The 24,298-nt window shown below is 38.7% G+C and overlaps 1 protein-coding gene across 7 annotated transcripts in view; it reads left to right on the forward strand.

The window, feature by feature from the left end:
• The window catches only part of LOC142336168 (talin-1-like), a 210,366-nt gene that overhangs the window by 35,455 nt on the left and 150,613 nt on the right, over positions 1-24,298 (forward strand). For all 7 annotated transcript variants that reach the window (XM_075384782.1, XM_075384786.1, XM_075384783.1 and 4 more), the window contains 4 exons: positions 2,361-2,489; positions 2,855-2,974; positions 18,239-18,397; positions 19,042-19,185. In XM_075384782.1, the coding sequence (XP_075240897.1) occupies positions 2,361-2,489; positions 2,855-2,974; positions 18,239-18,397; positions 19,042-19,185 (552 nt within the window). The remainder of the gene's footprint in view (positions 1-2,360; positions 2,490-2,854; positions 2,975-18,238; positions 18,398-19,041; positions 19,186-24,298) is intronic.

Below are 24,298 nucleotides of genomic sequence, written 5' to 3' on the forward strand. Positions count from 1 at the left end.
GGTTACGGGATTTGGTTAATCATGAGTGCAAAGCCATTTACTTGGAGAGAATACAATTTGAACGATGCCTCGCTGCCGACCAGCGAAGAGAAGGAGGGATGTCGACTTTGCATAATAACTCTCCAATGCGGAATCCAATTGATCAGCAAAAAATTGAAATCCGACCGGACCTCTCGAGTTGCCAAACAATTCCAGCCACCCGAATCGATGTTAAACTTGCTGACCCTCTTCAACACTTAATTTCATCACTACCTGAAATTGAGAAACTCCCTTACTTTACGTCGAAAACAGATGCTAATATGGAATTGTTTCAACAACTGAGAGTAGAAATGATCAGTACAACTGATATTCTTAAACAAGCCGATTTAGACAAAATAGCAGCCCCTTTGGTCCACAAAATGCAACTCCTGAAGCCATCTCTTGTTAAGTTGGAATCTTATGTTCCAATAAAGCTTTCCCTTACTCTGACTAGTACAGTCTTCATTGGAAATCTTCTTCACATTCTAGTTATGTACCTTTATCATAAGATCAAATTTTTCCAAAGAATAACCCCCAATTTTATGAAATTCATTGATGGAAAAATTCCTCTCAAACCAGTAGTTTCGGTTGCAAACAGTGAATTGACAACGATACAGTCCCTTGGCCACAAAATGAAAAATTTGATGACTATTGTTGGAGAGACAAACATTGATAACAATATAGATGCACGTCTCCTGAAAATCGAGGAAGAAATTCAATACCTTGACAATGAAATATGCGTACTTGAAACAATGACCGATCACGAAGTTGATATCTCTGCAACTACACAAAAGCCCCATTTGCCGATTAGACGATCAAAATCGACAATTTCTATGCGCTCCAACCGAGTGAATCCCGAATTTCTTCAACAACTTAATAGCGACTCTATGGAAACTGACCAAAACGCGACAGAAACTTAAGGGTGGCTCCTTATTAACATTTTTATCTGTGTATTCTATCAAAAATTTATATCTAAATTTTTTATTAAACGTGGGTAGTGTAACGTCCTAAAGTACGTTTTATATAGTAATTGATATATCTTTTCCCCAATTTTACTGATCGCCTTATTTAATGCTATTTTTGCTATAATCTCAAGGCCATATATAGACTTCATTTTTCTGCCTTATTAAGATGAGAAAATGTATATATACTCTATCAACATCCTGTAAACTTTCTCAAGTATATTTGTCTTAAAAACCATTTAACTGTCTTTTGTTATTTGATTTACCCATAGGAATTTATGAGAATGCTAGCCTGTATTTATTTTTACAATGTACACTTCACTATGTTCAACTTATTTGTCCGGCACGTGCCAGCACGCGCGAGAAGTTCTATTTGTCTTGAGTTAATCTTGATGTATTTCTATAAGTGATTACTCAAATGTAAATACGGCCCCCAGGTCTAAAAACGTAATAATTTAAACGACACAACCAAGATTGTCAAGTTGAAATTCAGCAGTAAAACTAGTGAAATTCTCTAGTGAAAAAACTTATAGCTGTCGGCCCTGCTCCGAAGGAAAATTAAAACCGCTCAGGCCCTAAACAATTAATCATGCGAAAAAAGTAATTTAAGCGATAAAAGTCATGCTACTAAGTAGTTAATTAAATTAGCGGGAAACATTACTTCAACAAATTTAACACAATAATATAGCCAGACAAAGGTATATTACAGTGCTATTGAAAATCTGTTTTTGCGGTCAGGCAACGGTATCCATGATCACTCCCGCGAAAGTACCATTATTGATATGAAAGAGGCGATGCATCAGCTTGCATTCATTTGCCAACTTGTTTTCAATAGCTCGAGAGTAGAATAGTACTCTCGTTTCAATAGTAGAAATAGTGAGTTTGATTTTCTTTATACAAAAAGGATTTTTATTTTCTTTATAAAAAATTTGATTTTCTCTATTTAAAAAAGAATTCCGTTGCTTTCAGAAAATAGCGATTTATATATTGGCAAACAAGGAAATGCGTGATGGGGCCTAAAGTAAAGAGTGGTCAGCCACTGTACGTTGCAACTTAAGTGTCTAAGATTTTGTATAGACAAATTGATAGCATGGGTTTTCGTTTATAACTTTAGACTATGAAAACTTTGATATGGAAATTAATTTGTGATTTCAGTCTTTTTTATCTTAATAAAAAGTAAGCGACTAGTTCCACTTGTCAGTTATTTCTGATTTTGTCCCCTGATAACAATGTTGGTTCTTTAAAAAATTATCCGCACCATTTTTTTTTATTGTATCGAATCCCTATCCCTCGAATCTTTCGCACAAAAAAGCTACGTAGACTATCCAGATTGGTTGTGCCAGTTAAATGTGGCCAATTTTTCTATCAATGTGATTTCAGTTGCTGGTGTGGCAATCTTGTGTAGTGGGAAACAAGACTCAAGAGGCTGCTCTGATGACATGCAGTGCGGGGGATAGTCTCATCAACCACAATGAGACAAGGCACAAACTAAGCTTCAACTCTCAAAGGGTAAGTGCAAATTCCGCAGATAAAGTAAACATTTCTCGACTCCCCTCAGGAGTCGAAAGTGGAGATTGCATATCAAGCAGTACTAGATTACATAGCAGATTTGTTCTAGATTTTCGCAGTCTATTTTCAGCTATTTTTCGAAGTCCCACTTGAGTCGGAATTTGTATACAAAAAATTGAGTTAGAAAAAGACTGAAAGAAAAAGCTGATCTTATGGTGGATTGCGACTCAAATTTCTAGACCCGCTATTACTGGGAGGAATTGATCATACGATGGTGTTAGTTTTGCCCAACTGATACAAACATTGAACGATTGAGAAAACTATGTGTTTAATACGTTAAGCAATAGTTTTTGGTTTGGTTGCAGGTGAATCAGTTCATGGTGCCTCTGTTGGAGGCTTTGAAAGAGCAGAGGCAGACCAACAGCCGTGACACTCAGTGCAGGCTCATCAACACTGCTAGAGAATACCTCGAGCCTGGAAATGACGTATGTCTCACATTTGCTGTTTGTTGCATGAAATGATCCACTGTGTTGGAACCATGTGCAGTTCAACGGAAAGCTGAACCAAGATTTGATTTTTATGACATTTCGTTAAAGCTCAAGGACCAAGTTCTTCAATGTTTTCCCGGTATTTACTTGGTGACCATGGCGGCCGTGCTCGCGCATGGTCATCTAAAAGAGCGTTCCTGTTCTTGACTAAGTTTGCGCGTGCATATATATATATATATATATATATATATATATATATATATATATATATATATGTATATATATATATATATATATATATATATATATATATATATATATATATGTGTATATTGGATATAGAAGTCCACTATTGATAGATTAATAGGAATATATTAATATGTCATTTTTTAGAGAGACGCAAAACTGGATGTCACATAAAAAGTAACGGGTGTTATTTCAACCGCAATCCTCATTTGAAACACTACAAACAGGGCAAATACCTTCAAAAATGCTAGGGAAGACAATTATCCTGCTAGGGAGCAATTTTAAAATCGACATTCTTTTTGAACATAGTAAATGGACTTCTGTCGATTTTGCTTTAACAATTCAAGAGTCATATTTAAAACGCAAATTGAAATGCAGGCCTTGTTTTTCTTAGCATCTTATATTCTGACATCTGCTGGATGCCTCTTGGCTTTAACTGACTTCAAGAAATTTTTTTATTGTTATTAATAGCCGCGAAGCGATAGCGGATATTATTGGGGAACTCGCGGTTTTTATTTTGTCGTCTCCATCGATGATTCTTGCGACCTGACTTGGAATTGAATTTTTCAATTTCGGTGATCTCTACTGCTTTGCAGTTAAAATTTGTGTGCGTGACGGCATTGTTCTGCTTTTAGGTCAATTGTGTGACTGTGACTTACCTCACTCAATAAAATGCAACTCTAAGTAGTGCCAAACGTATATGCCCTAATTTTTGAGTGTTAGAGTCTGAGTTTTTGATTTCGAATATTAATTTTGAAAAATCTCCATTCGGGAGTTTTCCTTCTAGAGCGTATGTGTCTCATAAAAATCATCATCCGTGACCGCCCTGTCCCAGATTTCTAGGGTCGGCGGAGCGCCCCTGAATCATCGAGTGCCAGAGTTTTCTATCATGGGCATGCTCGTTGATCAGTCGTCGTCTTCGCAACACGTCGTGAATGGTCTCCGTCCAGGTCTTCTTTGGTCTTGCTGGTGGCTTACGTCCCTGGACCTCAAGCTCATACGCCCGTTTGATGCGATGCTGGGGTTCGCTGCGAAAAACGTGTCCATACCACCGTAATTGCCTGCATTCTTTTTCTTGGGCAATGTTGGTGTCGAGACCCAGTCTAACAGCTAACGTTGTTGATGGTTGTCTGTCAGTTAGGGTTACCCCACAGATCATCCTCATCATTCTGCTCTCTGTTGACTGGAGCCGCTGAACACTCCGACTGATCAGGGTTCAGGATTCCGCAGAGTATAGATTAACCGTCCTGACGCACGCTTTATACACTGTGCCACGCTGTAAGAGGGTGAATCCACGCTTGCCCAGTAGTGTGCTCCTCAGCTTCCGGAATGCGAGCCATCCTGCTTAAATTCGTTGAGCGATGGCTATGTCGCATGATGTACCTGTGGCATCCAGACAGTGGCCCAGGTAGGTGAAACGGTCAACAATTTCAAGATCACCAAGTTTCTGTTCAGAATCCGGATCTCGTAACCCGTTTTGACAGGAGCTGCAAACAAATGTACCTACATGCGGGCTCACGCTGCTGTTGATGCCTGAGCAGCTCTTGTGTAACCAGTCTTTGCAGGTGGTACATCTTATGGAGTTCCTTCCTACTTGGCTTCCAAAGACGGCTCATGAGTCCACTCTTGCACGCGTGAAGATTCTTTGAGGCATTAGAAGAGCTTCGGTTTTGCCATCATTTACTCGCAGGCCCTTGCGTTCCATTGCCGTTTTTTCAGTTGTTATACTTGGCCAGTACCTCCTCCTTGGTGTCAGTGGCTAGGGCAAGGTCGTCTGCGTAGAGGAGCTCAATTAGGTCCCCGTGCTCAGCGGTGCGCGACATGTACTGTAGTACCGCAATGAACAAGAAGGCGCTTAAAATCGAGCCTTGATGCACTCCAACTCTAACATCGAACTCTTCAGACGGGCTTCCATCGACACTAATCGACGTTCTGCAGCCCTCTTACTTTGCCATGGTTGCATGACCTTCCTCGGCACCCTGTCAAAGGCCTTTTCAAGGTCAACAAAAATCCAGTTCAACCGCTTCTTCTTGGCCATTTATTTTAGTACAGCTGCCTCGCCACAGACTGCGTCGGTTGTGCCTCTGCCTTGCATGAATCCGAAATGGGTGTCATTGATCTCGATCAGGTCCCGCAGTCGGACCCCGGGTACTTTCTCAATGATCTTGAAAGAATGTTCTAGCAATTTGATGCCACGGTAGGAATTAAGCTAGAGTGAATCTCATTTGTCTTTATACAATGGCACTAGGCTGCTGCGTTTGAAATCCGAAGGCAGAGCACTGGAAGCGAGCAGCTCAATTGCGGCTGTTGTCAACACAGAGATTCCAGAGTTGCCGGCTGCTTTAATCATTGCGCCGCGCCGTTTTTGCCCGATGGACCCGTCGCCTTCAAACAGTTCAGCGAGCCTAGGGCTGCTTTAATTTCATCCTGCGAGAAGCATTCGCATGGACCTGCAACGGGCGAGACATCGTCCTCAACGTGCTCATTCTCCACGTTCGTGAGGTCTGCAAAGTGGTCCTTCCACACTTTCTTTCTATCCTCCAGACTGGTGTGAAGCTTGCCGTTCCGGTCACTGATTCAGTTTGCACCCTGCACATCGCACTAATCTTTTGTGCGCTGCTGAGTTATGGAAAAAAGGCGCTGTCAAGTAGCATCTTGACATGCCTCTTCAGCAGCCGTGCTCATCGCTCGTCGTGCCACTGCTTTTGCCTCTGTTCTCAATCGCACGTAGCGTTCTCTATTTTCCTGTGATCTTTCTTTCCGCATTTTTTGAAGTCATCCCGCTTTGCCTTTACGATCTCTTCCATTTCGTTAATCCACCACGGCGTTTCTTGCCGTCCCTTGCCGGTGAAGCCACAGAGCTTTTTGGCAGTTTCAACCAATTTTCCACTGAAGTCCTCCCAGGTGCTTACGTCATCCATTATACCGAGTGTTTCTTGGAACTTAGCGTAGAGCTCTGGTTGTTTGAGTTTGGAATGTCTCAGTCGTTTAGATGGTTTGAAAGGCTTACGCACATACGATTTTACCGCAAAGTCCACTACGACCAGCTTGTGCTGCATGCCGACTGGTATGCACTTTGCGTTTCTTGCGATTGCACACTTGTTCCGCGCGCCAGAACATAATCAATTTGAGTGCTGTTTTGTACAGAAATGAACGTAGGGAGGAGCTTGGTTGGGCTCCTGAACCACGTATTGGTTATCTTAAAGCCGTGGGCAAGTGCAAAATCCAGGACCCGCAGTCTATCAGCATTACGATCGCCGTACCCAAAGCCCCCATGTACCGAGCTAAATCTCTCTTTCGCTTCCAACATGTCCGTTGAAGTCACCGCCCATGATGATGGCCTCTTCGCTATCCACACACTTGTCAATGAGGTCGTAGAGAGCCTCTTTCTCGTTTCCTGGGCGACCGGTCTGAGGTGCGTACACAGGGACTATCACATGGATGGATTCTGCGATTATCATCTTCGTCGTCATTACATGTTCTGTAAGCCGTCTGACCTCCGGCACTTTATCAGAAAGGTCGTGGCTAACAACAATGCCCACACCGTTTACAGCTTCCTTGTCAGCGCCAGATCAAAACAGCTTGTATCTGTCGCCGATCTCTCGTCTCGTGGCCTCTCTCCACTTGGTCTCTTGCAGACAGGCAACACCCACCTTCCTTCTACTGAGCTCCCTGGCCACCTCGCCCGACTTACCAGTTAGGCTCCCGACATTTCAAGATGCGACCCGAAGTCTACCAGGCCTTTCAGGCTCTTTTGGGGTTATGGTGCTTTCTTTCTATCGTAGGCTGGCACCAGCGACGCCCGCGCCGCACTTCGGGGTGTACGGCTTTGTAGAACTTCCATGACAGAGATTCAGAATTTGAAGCAGGTTATACAGCCGGATGCCCTTCCTGTCGCAAACCCTTCTCCTTTCTCCAGGCTTGGGACTGGCACGACTGCGCCCATAAGGTGTCACAGCCGAGGCGGAGTTTCACAGCCGAGGCGAAGTTTCACAGCCGAGGCGGACTGTCATAAAAATGACAGTCCGAATCTAACCAAAAACTCTAGTGGTCTATCAAAGGACTGGTCAATCCGACTCTCTTATTTCTTTAGTTGCTTCATTTCATGGAAGGCCACAAGCCTCTATGGCCGCTTTTTTTCGGCAATCTATCTGATTTTTCAAATCACATCTATCTGATTTTTTGACCTGTAGACTAGAGGAATCTAATATATTAAACGTAAGTCGCACTTGAACGCAATGGTTAACAACGCTCCTATCTTCACGTGTTTTAGCGATCTTTAAACATGCAGCCTACACGACCATGCTTAAGTGCCTGATCTGTAAACTTTTTTGCTGATTAAGCATACGGCTTAGCAAAAACAAGCGAGACAAAAAGCCATCGACCAATTTTCATATGTAGCCACAACGGATAGACAACAGTAACAGGCGTAGGTAGTGCAAGGGATTAGATTTGTGGCTGTGCAGCGAGGGGCATGGATTCGAGACCGAGTCGGTGCAAAAAAAGGCCTCTTTTTTGTCTCAAAAATGGTGAATCTTGTTTTTCATCCACTACTGTGTTTCCTTCTTGCTCCCTTCTTTAATTCCCTCCTTATTCATTCTTCTATTTCTAATAGAATAAATGTACGTCGCACTTGAACGCAACGGTTAACAACGCTCCTATCTTCACATGTTTTAACGATCCTTAAACATGCAGCCTATACAACCATGCTTAAGTGCCTGATCTGTAAATGTTTTTTTTTGCTCATTAAGCATACGGCTTATCAAAAACAAGCGAGACAAAAAGCCATCAACCAATTTTCGTATGTAGCCACTACGGATAGACAACAATAACAGGCGTTGGTAGTGCAAGAGATTCAAACTGTGGCTGTGAAGCAAGGGGCATGGGTTCGAGGCCAAGTCGGTGCAAAGAATGGCCTCTGTTTTTTGTCTCATAAATGGTGAATCTTGTTTTTCATCCACTACTGTGTTTCGTTCCTGCTCCCTTCTTTATTTCCCTTCTTATTTATTCTTCTATATCTAATTTATTAAATGTAAGTCGCACTTGAACGCAATGGTTAGTAACGCTCCTATCTTCACGTGTTTTAGCGATCTTTAAACATGCAGCCTACACGACCATGCTTAAGTGCCTGATCTGTAAACGTTTTTTCGCTTTTTCGCTCATTAAGCATACGGCTTAGCAAAAACAAGCGAGACAAAAAACCATCGACCAATTTTCGTATGTAGCCACAACGGATAGACAACAGTAACAGGCGTCCGTAGCGCAAGGGATTAGACTTGTGGCTCTGCAGGGAGGGGCATGGGTTCGAGACCGAGTCGTTACGAAAAAAGGCCTCTTTTTGTCTCAAAAATGGTGAATCTTGTTTTTCATCCACTACTGTGTTTCTTTCTTGCTCCCTTCTTTAATTCCCTTCTTATTGATTCTTCTATATCTAATATTTTAAATGTTCGTCGCACTTGAACGCAATGGTTAACAACGCTCCTATCTTCACATGTTTTAACGATACTTAAACATGCAGCCTATACAACCATGCTTTAGTGCTTGATCTGTAAATTTTTTTTTGCGCATTAAGCATACGGCTTAGCAAAAACAAGCGAGACAAAAAGCCATCGACCAATTTGCGTATGTAGCCACTACGGATAGACAACAATAACAGGCGTCGGTAGTGCAAGGGATTCAAACTGTGGCTGTGAAGCAAGGGTCATGGGTTCGAGGCCAAGTCGGTGCAAAGAATGGCCTCTGTTTTTTGTCTCATAAATGGTGAATCTTGTTTTTCATCCACTACTGTGTTTCCTTCTTTCTCCTTTCTTTATTTCCCTTCTGATTGATTCTTCTATATCTAATATATTAAATGTAAGTCGCATTTGAACGCAATTGTTAGCAACGCTCCTATCTTCACGTGTTTTAGCGATCCTTAAACATGCAGCCTACGCGACCATGCTTAAGTGCCTGATCTGTAAACGTTTTTTCGCTCATTAAGCATACGGCTTAGCAAAAACAAGCGAGAAAAAAAGCCATCGACCAATATTCGTATGTAGCCACTACGGATAGACAACAGCAACAGGCGTCGGTAGCGCAATGAATTGGACCTGTGACTGTGAAGAGAGGGGCCTGGGTTCGATCTCGAGTGGTGGAGGAAAAGGATGCATCGTTTACTGGGATACAAAATTCGGGAGTTGGTTGTCGTTTTCCTCCCCTCTTCATTTCTTTGTTTTTTTGTTACTTATATCTTCTTTTCGTTCTTTCTTTATTCCTTTATCTTTTCTTTCTTTCTCCGTTTATTTCTCTCCCTCTCATCTAATATTTTAATTGTAAGTAGCACTTGAACGCAATGTTTAGCAGCGCTCCTATGTTGACATGTTTTAACGATCCTTAAGAATGCAGCCCCAACAATCATGCTTAAGAGCCTGCTCTGCAAATGTTTTTTTTCGCTCATTAAGCATACGGCTTAGCAAAAACAAGCGAAACAAAAAAAACATTGATAAACATTTTGCTTATGTAGCCAGTACCGATTGACAACAGCAGCAGGCGTCTGTAGCGCAGGGGATTATACCTGTGGCTGTCAAGCGAGGGACATGAGTTCAAGCCCAAGTAGGGGCGGAAAAGGATGTATAATGTACTCGTAATTAAATTTGGGATTTGGTTGCCTTTTCTTCCCTTCTTCGTTTCTTTGTTTTATATATTCCTTTTGTTGTTTATTTTATTCCTTCATCTTTTATTCCTTTCTCCATTTTTTTCTCTCCCCCTCATCTAATATATTGAATGTAAATTGCACTTGAGCGCAATGGTTAACAGCACTACTATCGTCAGATGTTTAACGACCCTTAAACATTCAGCATACACCACCACCACGCTTAAGCGTCTAATCTGTAATTGTGTTTTGCTCATTAAGCATACAGCTTAGCAAAAAGAAGCGAGACAAAAAAGTCATTGACAAAAACTTTGCGTATGTAGCCAGTTCAATAGACAACCGCAACGGGCTTCGGTAGCGAAAGGGGATTAGACTATGGCTGTGAAGCGATGGTCATGGATTCGAGCCCATTTAGGGGAGGAAAAGGATTTATAATTTACTGGGATAAAAAAATGGTGATTTGATTGTCTTTTTCTTCCCTTCTTCATTTCTTTGCTTTTATTTGTTACTTGTATCCTCTTTTTGTTCTTTCTTTATTCCTTCATCTTTTGTTTCTTTCTCCATTTCATTCTCTCCCTCTCATCTGTTATACTAAATGTAAGTCGCACTTGAACGCAACGGTTATCACCGCTCCAGCTTCTGTTTTTTGGCTCAAAAATGGTGAATCTTGTTTTCGTTCTTGCTCCCTTCTTTATTTCCCTTCTTATTTATTCTTCCATATCTAATATATTAAATGTACGTCGCACTTGAACGCAACGGTTAACAACGCTCCTATCTTCACATGTTTTAACGATCTTTAAACATGCAGCCTACACGACAATGCTTAAGTGCCTGATCTGTAAACTTTTTTTGCTGATTAAGCATACGGCTTTGCAAAAACAAGCGAGACAAAAAGCCATCGACCAATTTTCATATGTAGCCACAACGGATAGACAACAGTAACAGGCGTAGGTAGTGCAAGGGATTAGAGTTGTGGCTGTGCAGCGAGGGGCATGGATTCGAGACCGAGTCGGTGCAAAAAAAGGCCTCTTTTTTGTCTCAAAAATGGTGAATCTTGTTTTTCATCCACTACTGTGTTTCCTTCTTGCTCCCTTCTTTAATTCCCTTCTTATTCATTCTTCTATTTCTAATATAATAAATGTACGTCGCACTTGAACGCAACGGTTAACAACGCTCCTATCTTCACATGTTTTAACGATCCTTAAACATGCGGCCTACATGACCATGCCTAAGTGCCTGATCTGCAAATGTTTTCTGTTGCTCATTAAGCATACGGCTTAGCAAAAACAAGCGAGACAAAAAGCCATCGAGCAATATTTTTCGAATGTATCCAGTTCAATAGATAACAGAAACAGGCGTCGGTAGTGCAATGGATTAGGCCTGTGGCTGTAAACAGGGAGCATGGGTTCGATCCCGAGTCGTGGAGGAAAAGGATGCATCGTTTACTGGGATAAAAAATTGGTGAGTTGGTTGTCTTTTTCTTCCCCTCTTCATTTCTTTGTTTTTTTTGTTACTTATGTCTTCTTCTCATTCTTTCTTTATTCCTTTATCTTTTCTTTCTTTCTCCATTTCTTTCTCTCCCTCTCATCTAATATATTAATTGTAAGTCGCACTTGAACGCAATGTTTAGCAGCGCTCCTATGTTCACATGTTTTAACAATCCTTAAGAATGCAGCCCACGCAATCATGCCTAAGAGCCTGCTCTGCAAATATTTTTTTTCAAGCCCAAGTAGGGGAGGAAAAGGATGTATAATGTGCTCGGAAATAAATTTGGGATTTCGTTGTAGAAGCTCGTTTTATGCATGTTCATTGCGCTCCTTTAACATAGCGCACCTTAATCACAGCAAAGCCAAAATTGTCGCTTAACCAAAAGTTGCTGTTAAATAAGGTAATGGACGCCAAAAGTACTCGTCGGTAGCCTAAAAGGTAAGAGCTGTGGCTGTTAAACGAGAGGGGCAAGGGTTCGAACCCGAGTTGCCACGAAAAAATCCTATATTCTTTTAAACCTGTTCGGATATGATTTTGTGATGCTTATGCGGGCTTGCTAGTAGAAGTAAATTTTTGGTGGTGGAATTCTATCAGTTGTTTTCCCTGTATTGGCTTTTTCCCCTCGAAAATTTTATTGGTCAAGGGTTCCGTATTAAAATCTTTGAAAAATTTGGGAGTCGCTGTTGAAGTATAGAAGATGAAAGATTTATCGCCAACGCTTGGCATCTTTACTTATTATTACATCCAAGCACGGCGCACGGCTCTCACTGCTTACCTAACCAATTGGGAACTTAAAAAATATTGAATTATTATCAATATTTTCCAAAACTTTTTTGATAGCAGCTGTCAGTTACTCAAACGGCTATTTAGCCGCTCTCTACAAATCGACGAATTTGAATTTTTATGGGCGCTGCCTTTTTTGTGTTTTCGTCTGTTTTTAAACAGAATTCAAATAAGAGTGGTGATTTATTGCTCTCAAAGTTCGTTGCAATATTAGTCCTGTGGTCTTTGTTTTTTTGCTTGAAAGATTCTTCGTCTGACTTTTTGTCCTCAAAAACGGAATTAACAGGAGGGCATTAAGTTCCTTTACAGTCTCTCCGCTTACTAGACTCTAAGTATGCGAATCACAGTTTTGGAGGCGAATTGTTCGGAGAAATAAATTCATTGTGTGAAGTGCGGTTCTTTAGGCTTTGAGCACCCTCGCACACCCCGTTCGACCCCCCCCCCCGCCGACCTCAACCCATGCCCCTTCAGTTAAGCTAGAGCTAAACACCCTAAACTGTACCTAGCTACTGATGTAGCCAACCGCTCGCCAGTCGTTAGCCGGTTAGGTTTTTAATTCTTGTTTTGAAGCGGATTTAGAGAACAGTGTTCGAACAGTTTTTCGGTTTTCGAGAGAGTGATTTTCTGCATTAATATTGTTAAAAGGTGACAGATATGTTCTAATGGTGCATAGTTGTAATTTATCAAAGGGCAGTTTATGCTCTATGAATTAGAAATTGCTTTTTTCGTAAAGTTTTTTTGTGATTTGGAATAATTGAATAGATTACTTGCTCTCAAACGAAGTTTTTTTGCCATTATTTAGTCCCTCAGTCTTACCTCTTGAAGGGGAGTTTTGGTATTCTAAAGGCTTGTTTTTAACTGTTGCTTTTTTTCCATGACTTGGACTTTGAATTTGGAGCTTTAACTTCTGTTTTAGATAGTTGACATCTGTTTTCGAAAACTGGACTTAATTAAACTTATAGTAATTAGAGTTGCAGGTAAAATTAGAAGTCAACAGATAATTTTGAAAAATTTACTTTCCATATCAGTCCCTCGTCCCTATTCATGCTACAGAACTTCAAATTACCACTTTTGTACCAACCTCTCACACCCCGTTTGCCCCCCCGCCGACCTCAACCCATGCCCCTTCAGTTAGGCTAGAGCTAGGCACCCTAGCTACTTATGTAGCCAACCGCTCGCCAGTTGTTAGCCGGTTACGTTTTTAATTCTTGTTTTAAAGCGGATTGAAAGAACAGTGTTCGAACAGTTTTTCGGTTTTCGAGAGAATGATTTTCTGCATTTATATTGTTAAAAGGTGACAGATGTGTTCTAATGGTGCATAGTTGTAATTTATCAAAGGGCAGCTTATGCTCTATATGAATCAGACACTGCTTTTTTCGTAAAGTTTTTGTGTGATTTGCGAATTATTGAATAGATTACTTGCTCTCAAACAAAGTTTTTTTTCATTATCTAGTCCCTCAGTCTTTCCTCTTGAAGGGGAGTTTTGGTATTCTAAAGGCTTGTTTTTTACTGATGCATTTTTTCCATGACTTGAACTTTGAATTTGGAGCTTTAACTTCTGTTTTAGATAGTTGACATCTGTTTTCGAAAACTGGACTTAATTAAACTTATAGTAATTAGAGTTGCAGGTAAAATTAGAAGTCAACAGATAATTTTGAAAACTTTACTTTCCATATCCCCTCGTCCCTATTCATGCTACAGAACTTCAACTCACCATTTATGTACCACCCTCGCTCAAGCCTACCTACCCCCCCCCCCCCAAACTGGATAACTCCACATTAAGCTAACTCCCACCCACCCCAGGCCTACTTATATCCTTTCCTGCACTTACTTATCCCGAAAGCTACCTATGCTGCACCTACTTTCCGCATCTAACGGCTGTTTTTCGATGATTTTTCACTTGACAATGTTTTCGTCTGAACTTTTAACTTTCCATACTTATAAACGGGATAAACAGGTGAAGTCTGAAAAGCATTCAGCCTTACGTGTCTCAGCAGTTCGTCTGATTGTCTTTGTTGTCTGATCATTTGACTTTTCTACCTCAAAAGTTTGATGAACAGATAAATCCCGGCGGGCATCAAGTTGTCTTGGAGGCTTACGCCTTAACGTTCTCTGTGTTTTTGACCAAGACTGAAACATAGGAAGTGGGCTTCTCATTTATTATATCTTTTCCGTTTTTGCCCCCAGTACGTTTTGCACCGCCCAATTACAGATCACATGCAACTACATAGTAAATCATTATGTAAAAATGTACTACGTACATCTTCGGAGTGCAAATAAAAAGCGTCCACTAAGCTGGGGGCACAAACGGAAAGGATGCCAATTTTGATTTTATGATTAAAACGCAAAATGTGAAACGTTGGCAACAAAATTTTGTTTTGCTTTACCTCAATTTAAAGTTTTTGACAATTTGCGTAATTTTTTTTTTACTTCTCCATGATAGTTTCATTCTTCTCTCATTCGTCTGAAAGTTCTTTTAATCCGCAGTTGCACAGCAGAGCTATCTAAATTTAGCGATAAACCAAATCAAAAATAGAAACGGGATATAGAAGGTTTAAATGCGCGCTTTTTGAGATTTGTTCCAATTAATTTTAGTTACCATGAATAATGTTAATTGGTATTGATACTAATTCCTATATCTTCTCTTTAAGAAGCAGGAGTGTTTCTTACTAGGAATTCCAATAAAGCTATCTCGCACTGTAAAATATTTTTTGTAAACCAATCAATTGCTGACTGTTCTTAAGATCCTAATTGGAGTTATGGAAATCCATATGGCTTTTTGCCGGCAATGTAATGGGTATGGTTTTTGTTTGTCGTGTGCAAAATCATGACAGACATTTATGTTTACATGGCGGACATAATTTGTCTGACATTTATTTAATGAAATGAAAATTAATTTCAATTTTCCGTATTACAGTTTATTGATTTTAATTGTTCTGGAATTACAAATCGTGAAAAGTTTTTCAAAAATTGTTATTAATAGCCGCACAGCGATAGCTGGGGCTATTATTGGCCTTCTCTTGGCTTTTTTATTTCGTCGTCATGATTTTTGTTACGACCATATGACGTCACAGCCACTTTTTGTTCATTCGTTCATGCAATTTCAACTGAATTGCATGTGTGACGTCATTTTTCGCTCTTAGTGGAGCGAGTTTTTTTGTTCATGCGCGTGATTAAATTTTTGGTCACACTTGACTTACCTCACTCTCAAAAATGACTTCCTCACTTTGAAATTGACTTTTATTTACTTTATTTCAAAGAGATAAGGTCAAATGGGTGTGTGTCACTCTAAATGAAGGTTATTAGAGATCAGCTAATAGATGCAGCAATAACTTAAACAGATTTTTAATCAAAATATAACAGATCAGCCTTCAATGAAAAGACAAATTTTTTTGGTCTGTCTTTTTTACTGTTTTTTAGACTGCCGATCTACGAATCTATTGCGGCTATTTTCTGGCAATGTGCCAGCTATCTTTCAGATTTTGCTTTGCGTTTTTTTTTTAATTCGAATAGTTTGATGCAGGAAATTGTTTACTTAGTGAGTAGTAGAATCGGTTCGAAGTGTTCATTTTTGAGTTGTTTCGTTCTTGCCAACATAAGTTTTCTAAATTAGCAAAATTTGGCGTGAAATCATTTCGACTTCATTCTTCGCTGTGTCGGAATTCGAAAAAGAGCTTCTTTGCAAAGCAGCCTGAAATGATTATCAGTTTCGGGTCAATGTAAAAAAGCTTGGTGATAAAGCTGTTTTAGCCGATTTCTAATTTGTTAATAGCTGTCCTCGTTTTCTGAGCCGGCTATTGTAGCGCCCCTAGTTTTTTTTTGGCCAGACAAATTTTCGCTTAACTTATTTAGCCTTTTTGGATATTTTGCGTGAAAGTGTTTTTTCTCGACTAGGCTATTTTCTTCTCTTATTCTGCTGAAAGTGCTTTTACACAACAGTAGCTCAGAAGAGAAATATAAAATGAACGAAAAAAGTAAGAAAATAAACGCGATAAACCGATAAAGCCCAATTGTAGATGCCCCTCGCTTGAACTTTTTTTAATTTGTCTCAGTTACCAGGTCTGATATTAATTGCTTTTGATACAAATTCTTATTTTAGTAGAAGAAGTAGTAGAGTAGAATTTAGTACTTCTTTACAGGGGTGTTAGAAACCCCATAATAAGTTTACAAATGAGTTATATCTGCCAGTTTTGCTGGAGGCTTACAGTTTTTGCATATTTTGTAGACATATTTTCCAACTTCACGTGTTAGTTTCGACATATCTCAGTGGACAGTAGAACCAGAAGAGATCACTAACTCTTGATTTCTATTGCTCTGGGTCTAAAAGATTTGAATGTTTGCTAATGGTATTAAATAATTTGGAGCTGAGTGACAAAAAATTTTCGTCACTCCCAATACGAGTTCTCAGTATTTTTATCTCGCTACTTTTTCCTTGTCTCGTACGAGCGTTTTCGTTGAAACTTATATGATGATTGATGTTAATATTGTATCTACCGTCAATTGGCTCACAAAGAAATTAAACGGATTGCAGCTCAAAGTATAGTGAAATTTTTTTTTTAATTGAGCTTGCTTTGTAGTTTTCGTTTGTTGCTACGATTCGTCTGGTCGCGCTTTTTGGAGTTTTTTTTTACCGTAAGTAGATTTGTTTTGCTTGCATAACAAACTTGACATCCGTACGCGATTTCAGGGACGTATCTTAAGTATTTGTTTAACTTCGATTTTTCTGTTGTCTTGTGGTTGATGTTCATTTTCAGGAACCAAATGAAGTTTCGGGCGTTTGAGTTTCTCCGTTTTGCATTTTCATGCTATTTGAGGTTTTCGCAAGCAGTAATTCCGAGATTTTTCTGTGCTGTTGCATTTGTGATTTGTTTATCATTTAGGCAAAGTTGTGTGCTCTTTTTAAAGCTGATTATTTGACATTTGTTATCATGCATATCTCATATCACTTTCAACACACCATTTGTCGAGAGAGTTTAAATCTACTTCTAATTGTGTTGAAAAGAAATTGTAATCATTTGTGTAACCAAAGGTTACGCTGTTGTTAATGTTGTTTGGCAGATCTTTGATATAAACAGGGGAAAGTAGCGGACCCAAGATAGACCCTTTAGGTACACCACTGGTTTTGCTTGCATATCAAATTTGACATCCGTTCGCGATTACAGGGACAACTGATCCTATGTATGCGTAAGATACGTTGTGTCATGAAACAGGAGTATGTCAAACTACAAAATCCAATCAAAATAGCGCACGCTTTTTTAATAACGGCTATTTTCCGGCAATCTGCCCGGTATGTTTTATTCCTGCGTAGTTGTCAGGTCCAATTCAGAATCAGGTGTAAGTCTAGCTATCAAATTAAATCAAAATAACGCATATTGTCCAGTTGTAAGATACTTATTTCTGTATATTCTTTCCAATGCTCGTTTGAATCCCAATCAGATTCATGAGAATCAATAGAGGTTTTTTTTCTGGCAAGCTGGTGATATATTTAGAAAATTCTTAAAATTTGGTTAGGGTCTGATCTTTTATATCACCATCGTATTCCCTCGTTACGTTAACGTCTACGACTTATGAGGACACCTTTTTTCGAGGGCTGTGAGAAGCTACTTTTGTTCCTTGTCTTTGATAGTCCCACAACACCTTTAAAAATAATAAGGCTATAATTTTACCCATGTATGTGCTTAAATTTAAAACATTAAAATTTTATTACACTTTAGCATTTTATTACCCTTATTATCGGGAAGCTGTAGCAGGTTTTCATGCTTTTTCGTCTTTGGAAACGGCGTGTAACGTTTGTATATAACTCTGCCTTCATTATTCTTTTTGCTATCTGCTTGTTTTGAATCGAGACTTTAATCAGCTGCGCGGCCGTGAATAGAGAAGAAAACAATATTCTAAAGTGCGTTCAGTCAAGAGTGGGATGGCGGTTGAATTGGAATAGAATCTACTTATGTCTATTTGGAGCAAATAAAATTCCTTACTGCGGCATCGTATGGCTTTTATTATAAGGCTTATTTACCCAATTTCTTTTTGGTTATTGATTGTATCTATTCGGCCATATTGAAGTAGTGAGTTAGTTATGATGGTAGTGGACCATTGTTGTGCTGCCTTTTCAGCTAGTGAAGGCTTGTCAATTAGCCCTGGCGTACATGCAGCCAACTGCACTGCAGGGTGCGGACGACTCCGCTAGTCTGCAAGGCCAGCCGGGGTCAACTATGTCCCAGCACTTGAACCAGTGTGCGAGTCTATTCTCTACATCTCTTCAGGCACTCCAGGTATGTGTGGCTGCAGTGGGTTGGTAGTTGACTGCTTTTAGAGGTATAAGGATACCCTCTCATTTCATCCCTAATGTTGCCCCTTCGCCATCTTGGTGGTGAGATTGTATCACTGATTTTGTTATTGCGGGTTTACGGAGGCGGTGCTATTTCGTCAGAAACTGTGCAAATAATTAGCCAACAGAATAAGTGGATGGGTGTGTTAGGTGAAAATCAGTTCAAATAATAGGACTTGGGGGATCATATTCAGCGGATGTAGTAAACAATGCAGAAAATTAAACTTCTCAAAGATTTGAAAGTCCATAGACAACACTTGAGCGTGGACAGATTTTTTATTTGCGTAAAATCCTATTTCCGAGAAGTGAACCGTATTGTTTTGTGCTCTAAACAGGCATATCTAAGTAGGCCCCTGTAAAAGTGGGTCGGAAAAATTAACTCATCCTGACTTCAACGAAATAATTACCCACCTCTTTTTTGTATATTTACGCTAATGGGTTGCTTCACTTTCTATGCCCTATGGTTCAAGAAAATAGTTAGCAGACATTGGAAAATATTCTTTTGAAAATCTGGTCTTATTTTTCTTGAATGCGTCAATGAATACTAATATTGGTTGTCTCGAGGCATGTAGTATATGTGTGTTGCAGGACATTCTGCTGTTGGCGGCAGATCTGTGTGGAAACTACGAGTTGGACAATGCCATCATTGTTGCCGACAGCTGCGTACGACTTCTCAAGGAATCAGCTCAATTGGCAGCTGAGAATGCTCTGAGGCCTCCCGAGGGAACTCAAGTGAGTTTTTCTACCACGCCACCATTTCAGCGCTGTGGTTGTTAATCTTTACATTCGCTTTAACCATTTGATAATTTATTTTAGGAACAGGATTTTTAGTTTTATGATTATGAACCGAGTATCTCGAAGTTTACTGTAGCTGCTATATTGCAGTGCTCATGGTTTTTACCACTCGAAGAATAGTATTATTATTGGATTGGTCTTTTTGTAACTCAAGCACATTTGTTCATAATTTGAACTTTGACGTCTTTGTTTACGGACGTTCAGTTCTCTCCGTTCCCTGTTTTCAATTTATTGTTTCTCTATTCTATTTTGATTTGTCTTGTGGGATTTTAATTGTTGTTTTTCACGCGAGTCGTTTCTTGTGTTCTATCGGCTGTTTTTTCGGCTTGTGTTCCATAAGCTGCCAAGTATTGCGGTGCTCTTGCTTTTTTAAAATCCAAGAATTGGATTGTATTGGGGGTCTGTCTTTTTACAATCCAAGAATTGGATTATATTGGTGCTCTGTGTTTTTTACAATCCAAGAATTGGATTGTATTGCTGCTCTGTCTTTTCACAATCCAAGAATTTGTGTTTTGATGGTCTGTCTTTTGACAATCCAAGAATTGGATTATAGTTGGGCTCTGTCTTTTTTACAATCAAAGAATTGGATTGTTTTGGGGCTCTGTCTTTTTTGTAAGATAATTTTACATTTTTCATATCTTTTATCTTTCCAGACGGTTGAAACAGGTAAGGCTCAGTAGGCATTAAGTTTCATTAGAGGATCAAAGCTGGCGTAAGCAGTCCTTTGAGTGGGGCAGCTGCCAGGACGGCCTTAATTCAAGGTTAAAAGCTCATTTTTAGGAGTTTTTGTTGGCCAAAATTGTGCAATTTTTTCCACATTTTTTTTCATTCTTTGAGTTCTTTGTTTGATCAGTCTTAAATTGACTCATTCAAAGTTGATAAAGGACTTTTTCAAGGTCATTTTTGCGTGTTTACGTTTTACTGCAAACACGCAAAATCATTCTAATTTTTGCAATTTTTTTAAGTGTGGTGGTGGAAATTTAGCACCGTCGGGGGCCAGGGAACCTCCTCTAGGGTTTGATAATAGGTTACCGCTTAGTTTATAGTGGTAATGGAATGGTTTTCAGGATTTAAATATAATTTTTTTTGGCATTTTTTTATATAACTTTTATATAAATTTTTGGAAAATATTTTCTTCAGTATTTTTCCCCTAATTGACACGAACCTCCTGTATGATTTGCTTGTGTGTTACTACATAGCATCTAGGGATAATAGAATTGTTTTTATACTCTAATCGGACGAAATTTAGTTTTTGTTAAAAATTTGCAGTTTTCAAATTTTCAGAATTATTGTAATTTTTCTTGTTTGTCGATCTGTATGGGCCAATGAATCTTTTTAAGGATTAAAGTTGGTTAATGGATAGCCTCTGGAGACAATGAAATGGTTCTGAAGAAATTAATATTACAAACATTTCCAACATTTAATCCAAATTTGCAATTGTTTTGAACCTTTTTATTGGCATTTTCTCGAATAATATTGATCTTTACGGCCAAGGAAACTTTTTTAGGTCTTGCGTATGTGTTTCTGGACAGATCAAAAAAGCTGACAAAAAAGCCGTTTTTTTTACTTTGCAATATTGCGAAATTATTAATAGCCGCCCTCATCATCTCAGCCGGCTATTATAGCGCTCCTATTTTTTTTTACTTCGTCGAATAAAAAAAATGTTTCGCTTTACCTCATTTTGCCGCTTTTTCAACATTTTGCGTGATATCTTTTTGACTTCTCTAGGCTAGTTTCTCTCTTCTCTCATTCTGCTAAAAGTGATTTTGAACATCAGTTGCTCAGCAAAGCAATTCAAAATGAGCAGAGTCAGTATAAAAAATTGAAGTCAGAAGTAGAAACGGGATAAACCCATAAAGCCCAATTATAGATGCCCGCTATTTGAAAGTCGTTCCTATAAGTCTTAGTTACCATCTCTAATGCTTATTGGTATTGATAGTAGCCCCTGTAGCCTCTCTCTAAGAAACAGAAGTACGTTATGTTCAACTACGAAATGCCATCAAAATAAATCGGACTTAAAAAATGTTTTGGTACAAAAATCTTTTTTTTTCAATATCTTCTATTCTTTCAATCCAAATCATGCTTATTGGAATCAACGGCGGCTATTTTCCGGCAATCTGCCGGGTATGTTTAGGCTTTCTTTAATTTTTGCATTTTCAAAGTTTTTCAAAGTGTTTATTGGCCAATAAACCTCTTTCAAGGCTTGTGCGTGGATTAATGGGTATATTCAGATGGATCCATTTTAGCCTTCAGGGTAAAATTTCCAGAGTTTTAGCAATGATTATATTTTTGGTTTAGTTTGTTTTATTATTAATAGCCGCGAAGCCATAGCGGCTATTATTGGGGACATCGTGGTTTTTTTTTAGTTCATCGTCTCCATCGATGATTCTTACGACCTGAATTCTTCGAATTGACTTTTTCGATTACTTCAGTGACTTCTACTGCTTTGAAGTTAAAGTTTGTGTGTGTGACGTCATATCAGCTTTTAGGTGAATTGCGTGACTTACCTCGCTCAAAAAAATGACTTCTGAACTCACTTATGAAACTGTAAATTTTATGAACATTTACTAGTTAAAGATCAATAGTGTGCATCTACGTAGTGCCAATCTTATATGTCCTCATTCATGTATTAGTCTTGAGTTTTTGATTCCGAATATCAATTTTGAAATATTTCTTTTAGGGCTTTTTCCTTATTGGCCGTATGTGTCATGTCATAAAATTGACAGTCCAAATCTAACCCAAAAAGTCTAGTTGTCTATTAAGGGGTTGGTGGTCGATCTGTCTATCTTATTTCTTTAGTTGTTTCAATTCATGGAAGGTCACAAGCGTCTATCGCGGCTATTTTCCGGCAATCTGCTGGTTATGTTTTTAGTTTCTCACTTTTCAGATTGTTTTTATTTTTGGCTGGCATTGCTGAATCGATCTGCTGCTCAGGCAGAGTAGTTCTGTTTTTCGTTAAATTCTTTGAATAGTGTTTCAGAACTTGTCCTGATTTTTTTGTAAGGTGTTTTCACATGTTTCATTGACGGTGCTTGGAGTGGTGCGGCTGCTGGGAAGGCCTCAATTCAATGTTAGAAAGTCGTTTTTAGTTTTTGTAGCCCAAAATGATGCAATTTTTAGGCTGCTAGGTTATGGCCAGAACTTGAAGATCAATTAAGTTAGAGGTAATGAACCCTTTCCAAGGAAATTTGAATTTCAACGTTTATGAAATTGATAACTTTCCTAGGGCAAAGACAGAAACGTTTTACAGCTATACCGTTGCACTACATCGGTTTACTATTACAGCTGAATCTTATGCGCAAAGCCTCTCATTAAGTATCCCCTACCATGATTAGATTAGATACAGAATTGACTGGTTTGTTCAGTTAATGGAATTTTTAAACAGTCGAAAACACACTTTTAATCACACTGGACGAGCAAAGATTCTTTGTCTGTTTTTATACCTCAGCTGTTACTGAAAGCTTACTGGGCAAAAGTTTTTGGAAATTTAGCAATATGCTATTTTGTTTAAGCATAATTTTTTGGTCAGATTGTCAGGATTAACTGAGACCGCCCGAGGCCCTCGTTCTCGCTCTCATTTTTGTAACTCTCATAGTATCGTGGAAAATATTCCTAATTATTGCACTAATCTCGGCTTTAATGATTTCCCCAGATGCTTATCTGTTTTCGCTTTAGTTAACTATTGAAATTGGTGAAATTGCCAGATTGAAAAAATTTTGTGTTCTACTGTCTGATCTTAAAGAAATCAAGTGGTATATGAAATGCGCTTCAGTTAGAAAAACATCAATGGATATGTTTCCCTTCCTTGTGATTTTATTTTTTTAGTTATATGCAAATGTAGTGGGCAATACTAATGTAGAGTTCATTTCATTTGAATTATCAATTGCGTCGCTGGTTTGCTTATTTTAGCAGCCTGCTGGAGATAGAATGCTTTTCCAAAATAGTTCATTTGGTGCAGACAATTTTATCAATTTTTGTTATCTTTTTTTAATGAAATGTCATTGTGTGTCTGTCATCTTCAACTTGCACTTGCGTTCGATTACATGTCGCATCTGACATGCATGTTTGTCAGTAAACACAACATTCAATTAGAAATTAATATTCTGGAGATGGATTTTCAGCTGAGATGCTGAAGTTAACTTCTGACCTATTGTTACACTGATTTGGTCATCGTTTGTAATACAAGATTTTAGATAGATTAGATTATACTGCGTATTTAGAGTTAGATTATTGGTTTTTATGTTTCGATTTGACTGGCTGATTGAGGATCGATAATGCGATCTTTCAATTTCCTAATCTCGCGAAATAAAAGAATTGAATAAAATTTGTTCAACTTTGACCACATAGCAGTTCACTATTACTTCCTTCGTTTGTCGATGTTTCATCTCTCAAAACGTCTTAGTCTGTCTTGATACACCTCTTCTAATCTCTTCGGAAAAGAGCAATGGTTAAGTTAAGTTGAATTTGAAATTATTGATTTTTATCCTGAACTTGGTCTCCGCAATAGTTTCGTATCAATTTCAATAGATTTTTTGTCTAATAAATACACAAAAAAAAAGATTTAAGATTATGACAAATTTTTAAAAAGGAACTACTTTTTTGGAGAATAAAAGAATAGGTTACTAGCTGCTGAAGTGATTCTCTACATCACCTTGATATTCCATAAATCAACAACAGATGAAAATTCTATTATTTGAATTGAAGTAAACAAATTTGAAGGAAAACTTAGCCTACATTGTTGAATAGTTTTCTAGAATCAGATTTAAGTAACCTACTGCCAAAAGTTGCGGCAACTACGAATATCAGAAATAGATTTTCTTTACTCTTTCCAAAAAGAACCAGGGGCAGCCGCATACGGTGAAACTTGATTTTGATTTTTTTTGTGATTTGTTTTTGCTGATGCTCTTCTCTGACTTTCTGCAATATATTTGTACATACTGTGAGGATCATATCAGTGTTTTTGTATACTGATAAATATCCATTTACTCTATATCCCAGGTTCTAAACAATCTGTATACTATATGATCAAAGGAATATGATCTAATTCTAA

Source organism: Convolutriloba macropyga, chromosome 3 (genome assembly GCF_964194025.1).
Source record: "Convolutriloba macropyga chromosome 3, txConMacr16.3, whole genome shotgun sequence".
Lineage (NCBI taxonomy): Eukaryota > Metazoa > Xenacoelomorpha > Acoela > Convolutidae > Convolutriloba > Convolutriloba macropyga.